Source organism: Hemiscyllium ocellatum, chromosome 2 (assembly GCF_020745735.1).
Source record: "Hemiscyllium ocellatum isolate sHemOce1 chromosome 2, sHemOce1.pat.X.cur, whole genome shotgun sequence".
Lineage (NCBI taxonomy): Eukaryota > Metazoa > Chordata > Chondrichthyes > Orectolobiformes > Hemiscylliidae > Hemiscyllium > Hemiscyllium ocellatum.
The window spans coordinates 42,563,072-42,579,244 of NC_083402.1; the positions used below are offsets into that span (position 1 = coordinate 42,563,072).

At 41.7% G+C, this 16,173-nt stretch overlaps 1 protein-coding gene across 1 annotated transcript in view; it reads right to left on the minus strand.

Moving 5' to 3' along the window:
- Positions 1 to 13,000, minus strand: part of LOC132822870 (transcription factor TFIIIB component B'' homolog) — an 81,552-nt gene extending 68,552 nt beyond the window's left edge. The window contains exons 1-2 of the mRNA XM_060836251.1: positions 12,891 to 13,000; positions 3,547 to 3,807 (exon numbers count right to left, since the gene is read on the minus strand). Of these exons, the coding sequence (XP_060692234.1) occupies positions 3,547 to 3,806 (260 nt within the window). The 5' untranslated portion in view covers position 3,807; positions 12,891 to 13,000. The remainder of the gene's footprint in view (positions 1 to 3,546; positions 3,808 to 12,890) is intronic.
- Between the last annotated feature and the right edge of the window lie 3,173 nt (positions 13,001 to 16,173).

Below are 16,173 nucleotides of genomic sequence, written 5' to 3' on the forward strand. Positions count from 1 at the left end.
GATCAAATCACCTGTATTAAATTGCAATATGATGGTGTAGTTGTCAAGTACCATTAGTCTGAGACTGGGAATTGAATAATCAAAGGGATTTAATGTATTGTATAAATAAGCCAAAAGGAAAAGGAGGTAGGATAGGTGCCTAGGACTGCTGCCTCACAGCACCAGGGACCCAGGCATGTTGCAGGCCTTGAGTGACTGTCTGCTTCGAGTTTCCACATTCTCCCTATGTCTGCAGGGGTTTCCACTGGATGCTCCAGTTTCCTCCCACAAAAGGAGATGGCAGAGCCTTTGGCTTTGATATTTGAGTCATCATTGTCTACAGGAGGATTGCAAATGTTGTGCCCTTGTTCAAGAAGGGCAGTAGAGATGACCCAAGTAATTATAGACCAGTGAGTCTTACTTCTATTGTAGGAAAGGCTTTGGAAAGCATTATGAAATAAGATTTATAATCATCTAGCAAGCAACAATTTGATTTCAGATAGTCAACATGGTTTTGTCAAGGGCAGGTCATGTCTCACAAATCTCATTGAGATTTTTGAGAAGGTCACCCAGCATGTAGACGAGGGTAGGGCAGTTGATGTGGTATACATGGACTTCAGTAAAGCTTTTGATAAGGTTCCACATGGTAGGTTGTTGGGGAAATTGCAAAGGCATGGAATTGAGGGTGATTTAGCAGTTTGAATTTGAAACTGGCTTTCTGGAAGGCGGCAGCAAGTGGTGGTTGATGGAAAATATTCAGCCTGGAGTCTGGTTATTAGTGGTGTACCACAAGGATCTGTTTTGGGACCACTGCTGTTTGTCATTTTTATAAATGACCTAGACGCAGACATAGGTGATGGATTAGTAAATTTGCAGACGACACTAAAGTCGGTGGAGTAGCGAACAGTGTGAAAGAATGTTACAGGTTGCAGGGGGACTTGGATAAACTGCAGAATTGGGCTGAGAAGTGGCAAATGAAGTTCAGTATAGCTAAATTTGAGGTGATGCACTTTGGGAAGAATAACAGGAAGGCAGAGTACTGGGTCAATGGAAAGATTTTTGGTAGTGTGGATGTGCAAAGGGATCTAGGAGTCCATGTACATAGATCCCTAAAAGTTGCCACCCAGGTGGGTAGTGCTGTTAAGGTGGCATACGGTGTGTTCGGTTTCATTCGTAGAGGGATTGAGTTCCGGAGCCGCAATATCATGCTGCAACTATAAAAAACGCTGGTGTGGCCACACTTGAAATATTATGTACAGTTCTGGTCCCCATATTTCAGGAAGGATGTGGAAGCATTGGAAAAGGTGCAGAGGAGATTTACCAGGATGTTGCCTGATCTGGAGGGAAGGTCTTATGAGGAAAGGCCAAGAGACTTGAACCACTGGCAACAAGAAGAGTAAGAGTGGATTTGATAGAGACATACAAGATGATCAGAGGATTAGATAGGGTAGACAGTGAAAGTCTTTTTCCTAGGATGATGATGTCAGCTTGTACGAGAGGGCATAACTACAAATTGAGGGGTGATAGATTTAAGACAGATGTGAGAGACAGGTTCTTTATGCAGAGAGTGGTAAGGCGTGGAATGCCCCACCTACTAATGTAGTCAACTCAGCCACATTAGGGAGATTTAAACAATCCTTAGGTAAGCACATGGATGAATTTGGGATAGTGTATGGGAACGAGCTGAGAATAGTTCACAGGTCAGCGCAACATCGAGGGCCAAAAGGCCTGTTCTGCGCTGTATTGTTCTATGTTCTAAAATGAATAGTAAAAGCTTCTATAGATATGTAACAAAGTAGATAGAGTGAGTGTAGAATCCTGATAGGATACAACTGAGGAATTGACAACAGGAAACAGGGAAATAGCAGATAATTTAAAGCAATATTTTGCATCTTCACGGTGGAGGAAACCATAAACATCCCAAAGGTGTCAGATAAACAAGGTGCTAAGAGAACAAAGTTCTTTTGACAGAGTTTTTCTGGTGGATAAAGGACAAGGTATTTCACAAACTATTGGGATTAAAGACAGATAGGTCACAAGGATCTGCCAATCTCCATCCAAGGGTTTTGGAGGAACTGACTGCAAAGGTAGTGAAGGCATTGGTCAATATATTCCAGAACTCAATGAACTTCAGAAGGAATCTAGCAGATTGAGAAAACGGCAATATGACATTCAAAAAGGGACGGAGACAGAAGACAGAAAACTACAGGACAGTTAGCCTTCCATTTGTCATTGGGAAAATGCTAGAGTCCCTTATTAAGAAAGAAACAACAAGAAATTTAGGAAAACCTGATGCAACCAATAAGAGTCAACATGATTTTGTGAAAAGGAAATCATGTTTGATAAATTTGCTTCAGTTCTTTGAGGATATAACAAGCAGGGTTTATAAAAGCAAATGTAATGTATTCGGATTTCAAGAAAGCATTCAGTAAGGTGGCACGTAAAGGATCATTGCACAAAATAGAACTGATGGTCAGGATTAATGGGCTCTCTTGAAGTTAGGAAGATGTGGAGAGCCATAAGGATCAGTCCTAGGGCCTCAATTATTTATTATTTATAATAATTTGGAGGAAGTGGTAGAGTGTAATCTATCCAAATTTGCTGATGACACAAAAATACATAGGAGGGCATTTCGTGCTGATGACATGAGAAATCAATAAGGGCATATAGGTATATTGGAGTGGGCAACAACTTGGCAAATGGGGTTTATTGCAGGAAATTATAAGGTAGGAAGAATCAAAAGTTAGAATATTATTTATATTGAAAAAATTCTAAAAAGCTACAGCATATAGATTTCTGGGTGTTCTTGTGCATGAAACACAAGAAGCTATTATGCAGATGTAATCGAGAAAGTAAATACAATTTTGCCCTTCATTATAAGATGCTTTGAATTTTAAAAAATAAAGTCTTCCTTCAAATGTGCAGGGTGCTAGTGATGGCACACTTGTGTATACGTTTGGTCCCCGTATTAAATAAAGAATATATTGCAGTAGGAGCAATTCAAACAGATTAACTAGATTTATTCCTCAGATGAAGTGGTTACGTTATCGAAAGCAACTAAACAGCTTAGGTCTTCAGAAGAATGAAGGTTGATCTTCCTGAAACATACAAGATTCTGAGGGGCTTGAGAGGGCAGATGCTTCCACTCATGGCACTAACTCAGACTGGGGACACAGTTACAGAATAAGGGAGGCAGTCATTTAAAACTCAGATACAAAGGAATTTCTTATCTCAGGGTGCACAGAATTTGCAGAATTGTCTATCCCAGAGAGCTGTAGAAGTTAGATCACTGAAAGCACTTAAAGAGGAGGTAGACGGAATTTTTGAAATATCAAAAGTTGAGGGCTCTGAGTAACTGGCATCAGAGGAGTTTAGGCCTGGGACACATCAGCTGCAATCTTCTGGAATGGCATGGCAGGCTCAAGGCCTACTCCCATTCCTATTTTTATATTCTTACGAGGCAATTAAAAACTGCAGCTGGTGCACAGACGGAAAATATTAGAACAGAAAGTTGATGATTAAGATTATGATAACTGAGACCAGTATTCAAATGAATTCAATACTAACTTATTAATTGGAACATTCTCCTGCTGCTCATCTGGGTCATCTCTTTCTTCCTGTTCTCTGCTTGCATTAGGCGGTGGCATTGGTGGAACTGATACCACAACTTGAGACTCAGTAGCATCATTTTCATTGGAAGCGTTTCTTTCTGGACTTGGTTGCTGGACGGAGGTATGGTCCTTGTCATCTTCCTTGCTTGTCTGTGATGAGCCTCTTCCACCAGGTTTCACATTAGGTTTTATGCTGAGTCTTGAGCGACGAAACATTCTGCAAGATACAGGAAGACAAATATCATAAAGCAGCATTTATTAGCACCAACAATCTTCAAAATAATCACTTGCACGTATCTCACATCATTCATGATTTTAGGAATGCTACAAAACAGGCAGGCTGTAATTTAACCTGTACAGGCACTTTGCAATCCACTTTTGGTACAGATTATAACAGTTTCAAACTATTTCAACAGGATCCAAAAACTTATCAAAAGGATCCAACAGCCAGACACTGTCCAACTGGTTAATTTTGCCAGATTTGCTTCTCCCAGATAGGGTTTTCCCCCCAAAAAACATCTAGTTTCTCATCTCTTCCATTAGATTACTTAGCATACAGTGGCCAGGAGTATTAATCGTGATGCAGAAGATAAAGCTAGATGAACCAGCAAGTTTTTCCTCTAACTTATCCATTCACGTGTTGACATTTCTGCCCAAAGGTTCACCTGTGTAAAGCATCCAATGGTGACATTTTTTTATTCATTCATGGGATGTGGGCGTCGCTGGTCAGGCGGCATTTATTGCCCATCCCTAATTGCCCAAAGGGTAGTTAAGCATCAACCACAATGCTGTGAGTCTGGAGTCACATGTAGGCCAGACCAGGTAAGGATGGCAGTTTCCTTCCCTAAAGGGTATTACTGAACCAGATGGGTTTTTCTGACAATCAATTCATAGTCATCATTAGATTCTTAATTCCAGATTTATTGAATCCAAATTCCACCATCTACCATGAAGGGATTTGAAACCAGGTCCCCAGAACATTATCTGAATCTCTGGATTAACAGTCCAGCCTCAATACCACTAGGCTATCACCTCCCATACTAAGCTGAACCCAGAAAGGGGCACATTTTCCACTTTGCTTCTTAATAAGCTATTACTGGAGCAGCAATAATGTGGACACTTGCAGCACTTGATAACAAAGTGACAAAGTCAGAATTCTAACCAGTTAAGTAGCTGACATCATCAGCCATTTCTGTCCTACATCAGCCCATCTACTGCTGCAACCCCAATCCTTTCCTCAGTTACCTCTAGATTTGATTATTCCAATGCTCTCCAAGTGGGTTTCCGGTCTTCAACCAACTGTAAACTTCAGCTTCTAATATGGCCAGCCATATCCCATTCAACCATCATTCCTTTCCTCAGCCACCTATAATGGTTACAGGTCAATAAATGCCTTGATTTTAACATTTTCTTCCAAGTGTGGGCCTTACCCCTCCAAATTCTGAAATCTCCCCTTGCTCAAAATACTCCAAGAACTCTACATTTCCGGCCTTTTTAAATCCCCATTTTCTTCCATTATACTACTTGTGGCCATACTTTTATAGCATACAGCCCAAACTCCATCACTACCTTTCTTTCCACCTTCCTAAAACTCTACTCCAAAGAGATATAGCTGGGTATGTTCACTCACCTCCCAGCATATCTTCAGAATGTAAACTATGATTTCTTCATCATTGATGCTCTGCAGAAATGCATCAACATTTCTTTGAGAGCACTTTCCAAACGCAGCACCATTACCAACTGGAAGGCCAAGGCAAGCAGTATATAGGAACACTCCACCTGCAAGTCCTCTCTCAACCATTCACATTCGAGATTTGGAAATATATCATTGTTCCTTCAATGTCACTGGGTCAAAGTTGTAGAATTCACGGCTACCAGTGTTGTGGGTATACCTGCACCAAATGGACTGCAGCAGTTCCAGAGAGCAGTTCATCACTTCACAAGGCAATTAGGACAGGCAATAAATGCTGGCCCAACCAGCAATGCCCATGTGCTGAAAGTGAATTTTGAAAACCTTGTGGAAGAAGAAAGAGCTGTATATAACACTACATTATGAGGCTCTTACATTGTGTAGATGTCAACAGGATCAACAAAATGGTAAAAAAAAATTAAATTAGTGGACAAATTGTAACAAATGGAATTTCATGTGGGGAAATGGATCAGAGGAAGACAAATCAAAACTTAAAAAAGGTTGACTAGAACATAAGGAGATTTTATCATTTGTGGAATAGAGACAGCATTGGCTAGGTAAGCACTATTACTGCAACCAGAATACTTTGAGGGGGCAGTGGTGATCAGCCTTCTTGGATTACTGCAGATCATGTGGTGAGGGCACATCCACAACGGTGTTAGGGAGTTGTGGAATTTTAACCCAGCAACACTGAAGGAACAACAATATCAAGATGATGTGTGACTTCCAAGGGACTCTGCAGGTGGTAGTGCAGATGGTATTAATGTGGAGGGTGTGAATATTGACGATGTTAGATGGGCTGCCAATCAAGCTTTACCCCTGCACAGTGCCAAGCTTCTTGAGCTGCATTATCTAGCAACTGGAGGGTATTCCATCAGACTGCTATGCTTTGCAGATGCAGGACCAGCTTTAACCAATCAGGAGACGAGTTACTCAACATAGAATTTCCGGCATGTGACTTTGCTCCACCAGAATGAAAATTGGAAGGATCATATGATCAGATTGGTGGAGGGGAAGGGTTTGTGAGCAGAGCGGCATGGCAAGCGGAGTGATTAAGGAATGGAGTAGCAAAGTGGAGGAAAGGGTGCAAGACCAGAGCAGTGGAGTGAAGTGGTAGGGAGGCAGAAGTGAGCAGAGTGGCAATGTCTCAGGTAAGCACTAAGTGATCTTTGTAGTGGGGCAGAAAGTGTTGCGTGAACACTGAGATGGAATGAGAGGGAAGGGCTTTGTGAGCAGACTGACAAGAGGAAAGTCGATGAGCAGAGTGTTCAGGTAGGATGAAAGTCTGTGAGAATGGAGTGGCAAGGTTCCATGAGCAGAATAGCCAGGTGGGGGAGGGCTACAGGTGTAGGGTGATGGGTGGGATCGACTATATGAACAGAGTGGCAGAGCAAGAGCTGACTTCATGAACAGAATGCAGAGCAGCAGATTCAGACCTTTGACTCTGCAAAGTCCTACTTTCCATATTCTAGGGGTTAGTAATCCAATGGTCACAGTCCATATAGATATCAACAACATAGGAAGAACAATTAAAGTGTTTCTGCATATAGCAATTGAGGAACTAAACACTAAAACATGGTACCTCAGAAGTTAGAACATCTGGATTATCATCTGAGTCACGTGCAAATTGGCATAACGTACATAAAATCAGAGAAATGAATCCATAGTACAAAGACTGGTGTGGGAGAAGAATTTCAATTAGTGGGCCATTGGCAGTAGTTTGGTGTATGTGATGCTGTACCTTTGGAATGGTCTACTCACAAACCATGCTGAGACCAGAGCTCTTGTACATCCAAAACCAGGAACGTAGAGAGGATTTTAAACTAAATAATGAGGCAAGGGATCAAATGTGGAATTATGCAGTCTATCAAAGAACAGAAACAAGGTAAGAAAGGAAAATAGTAATATAGAAAAGGAGGGTCAGAGAATGGCCAAAAGGGGCAGAAAGAAATAAACCTAGGAATATACCAATCAAGGCTAGATGAAACAAATAAATAAAAATGTGTATCAAGTATTTATAAAGCAAATGAACTGGTAGTGAATTGAATTTATTGTCATGTGTACCAAGGCACAGCTTTGTCTTGCAAGGGGTGCCCCTTCAATATCTTTGCAAGCTGCCAGGAATTAGCTCAAATAATAGAGCGCTGGCTTGGCATGCGAGAGGTAGTGGGATCGATGCCCACATTCTCCACAATGCTTTTGGTGGCACAGTAGTTAGCAATGCTGCCTCACAACGCCAGAGCCCGGGTTCAATTCCTATCTCAGGCAACTGTGTGGAGTTTGAACATTCTCTCCGTGTATGCATGGGTTTCCTCCCACAGTCCAAAAATGTGCAGGTTAGGTGAATTGGCCAGGCTAAATTGCCCGTAGTGTTAGGTGAAGGGGTAAATGTAGGGGTACGGGTCTGGGTGGGTTGCGCTTAGGCAGGTCGGTGTGGACTTGTTGGGCCAAAGGGCCTGTTTCCACACTGTAAGTAGTCTAATCTAATCTAATCTAATCTAATCAATACAGTGCACAGTAAAATAAATAAATAGGGACGGGAGAGCCAATCTGGAGACAGGCTTCAGGATGACAAGCATCGAGTTCTGAAGAGGGTTACAGGACATTTAAGAAAAACTGGAAGTAAAGGTGGAGGAGTTAGCACTGTCGTTTAAAATACAATAAAAAATACCGGGTGTTTGAAATAAAGGAATGACAATAATCATGGGTAACTTAAGTCTGCATATAAACTGGAAAATCAGGTTTGCAGTAGTAGCCTGAATGTGGAGTTCATAGAATGCTTTCAAGATAGTTTCTTAGAGCACAATGTTTTAGAAGCAACCTAAGAACAGATTATATTAGATATGGTATTGTGCAATGTGGTAAGATTAAAGACTTCACAGTTAAGGCTGGCATTGGTAGCTGTGACACAACATTATTAAATTTTACACCCAGTTTGAAAGGGAGAAGATTGAGGCTAAGACTTTATTTTAAGCCTAAATAATGGCATATGTGGGCATGAAAGCTGAGCCAGCTGAAGTGAACAACTATTCTAGGCATTTATTGGGATATTTCATAACTCAGAATATACATATTTCTAGTATAAAGAAAAATTCTCAAGGGAAAGCTTCAAACCTAAGTACACTGCTACACCAAGATGACTGGCAGGTCAGAGGGCTGCTCCCAATGTAAAGGACAGCAGCAAATGACTAAAAGGTTAATTGGAGGAAGAAATTCGAGTGTGAGATAAAGCTACACAGAAATGTAAAAATTGGATAACAGGAGTTTCTACAGGTTTTCAAAAAGAAAAAGAGTGAAGTGAGTGATGTTCTTCTGGACAATGAAAATGGGGAGTTAATAGGAGGTAAGGAAATGATGGATGTAACAAACAAATATTTTGCTTCTGTCTTCATTATAGAAAATACAAAGTGAAACGCAGTAATAGCAATGAACCAGGAGGACGGAGAGAGGAATTTAGTGAAAGTATCAATCACAAGGGAAATGGTACTAAGCAAACAGCTGTGGACAGATCTCTACATCAAATGGACTTCATCTTAGAAGGGTCTTGAGTGGGAGCCAATGAGATAATATGTCAAATGCGTTAAATTTTCCAAAATTCCCTAAATTCAGAAAAGATTCCAACAAACTGGAAAGCAGTGAGTGAAGCCCCTCTATTTAAGAAGTGAGGGAGGCATAAAACAGGAAAGTTGAATCGTTTATTCATCATCTGTCATAGAGAATGTTTTAGAATTGATTGATAAAGGGATTCAAGGTGATCATTTTAAAAATTTCAACATAATTGGGTTGTCAACATGGTTATAATAAAGGGATATCATTATTAACCAATTTACTGGAATTCATTGCAGATGCAACACGTGCTGTGGATAAAGAAGAGTTTATATCAGCATACTATACCTGTATTTCCACAAAGCATTTGATAAGTGGCACAACAAAGGTTATTGCAAATAACAAAAGCTCATCGTGTAGACGGTAACATATTAGTATGGAGAGAAGATTGACTCGCTGGCATAAAATAAAATGTGCTTAAATGGGTACTTGTCTGATTACCAGCATGTGATGAGTGGACTCCCGCAGCAGTCTGTGCTGGGCCTCAACCTTCTACAATTTACATCTCAGGCATGGCAGTTAAATTCACAGGCATCACTAGGACACACACCAAAGTGATACAAAGATGATGTAAGGGCGTTACAGATGTAGATAGATTGAGTGAGGTAACAAAAAAAAATCTAATATTGGAAAAATGGTCACTTTCATAGGAAAAATAAAAATGTAGTATACTACTTAATTGGAGCATGACTGCAGAATTCCCAAGTGCAAAGGGATCTTGGTGTTATAGTGCATGAATTGAAATGGCAGTATGCTGGTACAGCAGTTAAGAAAACTAATAGGATTGTCTACTTTATCATAAGAGCAACTGAATATGAAAGAATGTTTTGTTTCAGTTCAGGTTATTGACAAGACTACATCTCACTTGGTGTGCAGTTTTGGTCTCCTTATTTTAGGAAATAAACACATTCTGGCAGCTCTGAGGTGTTTACTACCATGATATTTGAAATATGTGGATTGTCTTATGCAGATACATACAACAGACAGGGCTTGCTCTCTTAAGAGTTTAGAAGAGTGACTAATATCTTTCTCGAAAATTTTAAGATCCTGAATGGCTTTGATAAGCTGGACATGACGCTTCCTCGTGTGGGTTCATCCAGAATATTTTTATTAATTTATTTGTGAGATGAGGATTATAGTGGTTCAGTTCACTTTTATTACCCATCCCAAATTGTTCTTGTGGTTGTGATGGGAAGCAGCATTCTTCATTATTGTAGTCCACTTGTAGAACAGCACAGTGGTCCAGTGGTTAACACTGCTGCTTCACCACACCAGGGACCTGCGTTTGATTCCACCCTTGGGTGACGGTCTGTGCAGAGTTTGCACATTCTCCCAATATCTGTGCGATTTTCCTCCAGGTGCTCCAGTTTCCTCCCACATTCCAAAGATGTGCAGGTTAGGTGGATTGGCTGTGTTCACCTGCCCAGGGAATGTGCAGGCTAAGGCAAGGCAGAGTTACAGGGATAGGACAGGGAAGTGGATCTGCAGGAGATGTTAGAGGGTCTGTGTGAACTCAATGGGTCAAATGGCCTGCTTCCATATTGTAGGGATTCTATGATTTGATGTAGGTACACACATTATGTTATGAGAGAGGATTTTGAAATAGCAATTGCAAAGGAATGGCAATATATTTCCAAGTCAGAATGGTGAGTGACTTGGAGAGAAATTGGCAAGTGATATGTTTCCATATATCTGCTGTCCACATGCTACTAGATGGTAGGGGACTGAGCGTCAGTTGGATGGATACCAACAGTGAGGGTACAATTGACATAATGGATGAGATTACAAAGAAGGTATTTTGTTCGTGTTTGAACCAAGGCTGTAATGAGAACAGAAATTGAGAGGCCACGCAGTGAATTCGCCACAATTAAATAACTAAGGATTACTCCTTAACAGAAGCTGAACTGGATAGTCCATACAAGTACTGGAGCTACAACAGCAGGTCAGAGGCTGCAAGTCACCCATCTCCTGATTCCTCATATCCTACACACCATTTACAGCACACAAGTCTCCAACCTGATGGAATCCACACCTCCCTGGATGACTGCAGTTCCAAAATACTCAACAAGCTTAACATTCCTGATGAACAGCTTATGTTCAAAACTCTTCTGCTCCTCAGATGTTGCTTGACTGGCTGTGCTTTTCCAGCGTCATACTTTCTGACTGACTCTCCAGCACCTGCAGTCGTCACTTTCTCCAAGCTTATCATCATTCAGAACAGCTTGTTTGATCTAGCACCTTCAACATTCACTCATCACACTCAACACAGAAGAAATGCAGTGTGTAGCATTTACAAGATTTACTGCAGAAACTCACTCTTGCTCCTTCAAGTGGCAGATGGAGTTTAATTTAGATAAATATGAGGTGCTGCATTTTGGGAAGGCAAATTAGGGCAGGCTTACATTTTAATATTAAGGTCCGGGAGAGTGTTGCTGAACTTGGGGGGGTTAGGTTCATAGCTCCTTGAAAGTGGAGTTGCAGGACGACAGGATATTGAAGGCAGCATTTGGTATGCTTTCCTCTGTTGGTCAGAGCATCAAGTATACCAGTTAGGAGGTCATGTTGCAGTTTTACAGGGCATTGGTTAGGGCACTTTTGGAACATTGTGTGCAATTCTGGTCCCCCTCCTCCCGGAAGGATGCTGTGAAACTTGAAAGGATTTATAAGGATGTTGCCAGGGTTGGAGGATTTGAACTATAGAGAGAGGCTGAATAGGCTGGGGTTGTTTTCCCTGGAGCATCGAAGGCTGAAGGGTGACCTGACAGAGCTTTATAAAACCATGAGGGGCATGGATAGGGTAAATAGACAAGGTATTTTACCTGGGATGGAGGAGTTCAAAACTAGAAGGCACAGGTTTAGGGTGAGAGGGAAAGATTTAAAAGGGACTTAGGGGTAATTTTTTCATGCAAAGAGTGGTGCATGTATGGAATGAGCTGCAACAGGAAATGGTGGAAGCTAGCACAATTACAACATTTAAAAGGGATTTGGATGAGTATATGAAGAAGAAAGGTTTAGAGGGATATTGGTTAAGTGCTGGCAAATGGGTCTCGATTAATTCAGGATATCTAGTCAGCATGGACGAGTTGGACCATAGAATCTGTTTCCGTGCTGTACATCTCTATGACTCTACTGTGTCTTTCAAATTTGTAACCTTTACCACCTTGAAGTACGACAGCTGCAGATACATAGGAACTTTACCACCTGCAGGATCCCCTCTAAGTCATACAGCATCCTGACTTGGACATCACTGTTCCTTCACTGTCACTGCATCAAATTTTGAATCGCTTCCTATATAGCCCTATGCATGCACTTACCCATCATGGAGTGGAGCAATTCAAGAAGGACAATTATGAACTAACAATAAATACTGGACTAGCCAGCAAAACTCTCACCTGCAAATAGATAATGTAACGTTCAAATAAATTGTGCACTCTGGAAATGTTGCTACTGTCATAACCTAGTGAAACATATGGACTAATGTGAAGGTTTACAAATGGTAGAGATAAATAACCATTTCAAACACATATTTATCAAAACATGAAAATACCACCGGCTTTCTTCAAAACAGCATTTTATTGCTCTTGAAGAGGCAGAGAGAGAGAGACTCCTTTTAATATCGAAAAGACAATACACTCAGTAATTGAATGGAAGTGTCAACAAAATTTGTGTTAAAACCTCATGAATGGGACTTGCTCAGAGGCCGCAGTGCTACCACTGAACCGTAACTTCATCTTCATCGAAGATGCATATAAAAACAATCAGGAATTGATTAAATCATAGTTAGTCTATGTTTTAAATGTTCTAGGTTTTGGCGTGGGCACCCTGTTTTGTGGATGTTTGTAAGTCCTCACGCTGGAAGCTGGTACACGGGGTCACACAAGCCGCTGCTGCTGCTGCCTGCGGGGACCTGTCAGGGTCAAAGTTTTACACCGAGGCGTGGAACCCGTTCAGGGCCTTTTCCAGCGGCCAGCCGTGTCCCGCTTCCCTCCCCCCCGATTACTCACCTCTCAGAGCTGGGATGGGCCTAACAGACCCGCGGGTGCTGCTGCCGCCGGCGTTATGCGCACCTCCCTGTCACTCCACCTGACACGTGTTGTCGCCGACTCCCGAGTACTCACACAACCCCCGACCCAACTCAGTCACCCATCCTCCTCCCCCGCAGCCTGACACTCCTCCGCTATCCCATCAGACAACTGGGCCCGCAATGCTTCACGGGAGTTGTAGTCCGGCACGTTGTCGCCAAATGCATTTCCCAACATGCACCGGGCTTCAGGTATTGCAGTGTATTGCAACAGCAAGTGAGGTGTATGTTGCGTTTCAGACGAAAGACTATGTTAATTATGTTTTACTTTTTACAGATACTGATAAGCTTGCCGAGTCTTTTTTTAGTTCAGTCTTTGTTTTGGCTGACTTATGTCACCCCATTAAAATTTAACTTTGAAAGCCTTATTTCCTTCGAAGGTAAACACTTTGGGAACATGAAATGAACTCTGGGGATTTGGTATACAGGATATAACAGTTTGTACCTCACTTCCTCAAAATTAAATATGAGAATAGCCTTTCTTGTAACATGCACTCAAATAAGTGTAGTGAAAAGTTTGTAATGTCACCTCTTTGGTACCATTTTTAGTGCAGAGTGCCTAGGTACAGCGTCTTTAAGTGTTTGTAACTGAATTAAAAGAGTAAGAAAAAATGTCTACAATAGAAATAAAGTTTTTAAAAGTACTCAAATCCAGAATAAGAATAAAAAGTATATGTCTAAAAGTACTCTATTGTAGTCCTTTCACTGAGTCTGTGTGCACCAGGTTTCAGGACACAAAGCTTCAGTGCCTCTGTGCTGGCCTCCAGTCCAGGTCTCACCTCCAGGGTGGCCAGGGCTCAGACTTCCTCCTGGTCCAGGCTCTGATCCACAACTAATCTCCCAGACCAGCATGGGTTCGGAATGCCTTAGGCTCTGGCACTCGCCCTCCCATTTTCCAGATAGGAGACAAGTAGAGCATTCTATCATGTCAATAATACTGCTCAGGAGAAACTGAGGACTGCAGATGCTGGACATCAGAGTCGAACAGTATGGTTCTACAAAAGCACAACTGGTTAAGCAACATCCGTGAAGCAGGAGAGTCGATGTTTTGGGCATAAGGCCTTCATCTGGAATTCCCATGCCTGAAACGTCGATTCTTCTGCTCCTCAAATGTTGCCTAACCAGCCGTGTTTTTCTAGCACCACACTGTTCGACTCTGATGTCCAGCATCTGCAGTATGGACAGCAGAAAAATGGGAACACAACTACCTACACATTGCCCACCAAGTCACTCACCATCCACACCTGAAAATATATTACCATTCCTTCAGTGTCACTAGGTCAAATTTCTGGAACTCCTTTCCTAAAAGAAGTTTGGAGGCACCTATACCAAATGAACTGCAGTGGTTCAAATAATAAGTAAAAAATGAGGTCTGCAGATGCTGGAGATCACAGCTGCAAATGTGTTGCTGGTCAAAGCACAGCAGGTTAGGCAGCATCTCAGGAATAGAGAATTCGACGTTTCGAGCATAAGCCCTTCATCAGGAGGCTTATGCTCGAAACGTCGAATTCTCTATTCCTGAGATGCTGCCTAACCTGCTGTGCTTTGACCAGCAACACATTTGCAGCTGGTTCAAATAATACCTCACTTTTAGTTTCAGAAGGGTAATTAGAATGAGCAATGTGATGGATCATAAAATCTGGCCCAACCAGCAAAATCCACATTCTAAGATCTTGTGATTAGTACACATGGCTGCTACAGTTTGTCAGTAGTGGAAGAGACAGGCAGAGACCAGAGCCAGGAATATTGGTTAAGTGAACCACTTACAGCATGGTGGATAATTTTGTGCATATTTGCAATTGTGTTCATTGAGATCTCTAAGGAGACTGTCTTGGATACTAAAGCAGCATTTGATCAATTATGTCATTAGGGAGCTTTTACCAAACTCATGTTAATGAGAACTCGAGAACAACTCTCCGCTAGTTAAAGTCATACCAAAATCAAAAAAAGATAGCGAGACCATTAGAGGTCAGTTATCTCAGTCCCAGGAAATTTCTGCAGAAGTTTCTTGTGGTAGCTTCCTAGACCTAACCATGTGAAGATTTATGGATCAGTACAGCTGCTTCAATGATTTTCCCTCTATGATAAAGTCAGAAATGAGTATATTTGTTGATGACGCACAATATTCAGAATCATTTGGGACTCCTCAGGTACCGAAAGTTTGTACCCAAATGCTGGATAATATCCAGGCTCGGCCTGATAATTGGCAAGTAACTTGCATACCACCCAAGTGTCAGGCAATGATTCTCTCAGAGAACATAGCCAAAATTTTAAAATTATTTCAGCTCTTCAACATCTACGAAGTCATAAAACTGCTGGAAAATCTCAGCAGGTTGGGCAGCATATTTGGAGAAACAGAGTTAAGGTTTCAAGTCAATTAACTATTCTTCAAAATCCAATCACCCCACCCTCTCTCAAAATTGAATATTATTACTATCACTGAATTTCTCACTGTCAACGTACAGGTTTCAACTGAGCACAAACTGAACTGGACTGGCCTTATAAAATCTGTGAATGCAAGAGCAGGTAAAAGGCTAACTCACCTCTGAATCATCTACAAGGCAGAAGTCACGAGTAAGATGTTACTTGATTGAAATGAAGTTCAAGTCAAGAAGCTCAACACCCTCCCGGCAAGTCTAATTGACTGATAATCTACCATACTCACTGTCTTAAACAGAAATGCACAGTGGTAGCAGGGCATACTAATCGCAAGATGCACTGTAGCAACTCACCAAGACTCATCATCTCTACTATTTCAAAGAGCAATAGATGTTTGGGAACACGACCACCCCTAGTTGCCCTCCAAGCATGTGACTTTCTTACGAGAATGTAATCGCCATTCCTTTATTGTTACTGGACTCGAGTTCTCACTGGCGAATTGTGGCATTCCCACAGACACCTGGGAATCATTGGCCCAAGATTGTCCAAAGCGGAGGAGCAGTATCCGGAAAGGCATCGAACGCCTTGAGACTTGCCATCGGGAAAAAAATAGGCAAAAGCAGCAAAAGGAATGCACTGTCACATTGATGCCCTACCCACCCCTTCCCATGACCATCACGTGTCACAAGTACCTGTGGTAGCCACATTGGTCTGTACAGCTACCTACGGCCTCACTCACAAGTTGAAGGAAGTCATCCTCATCTGCAAGGGACTGCTGACGACGACTGGGTTAAGATCCTGGCACTCCCTTCATAATGCTACTGTAG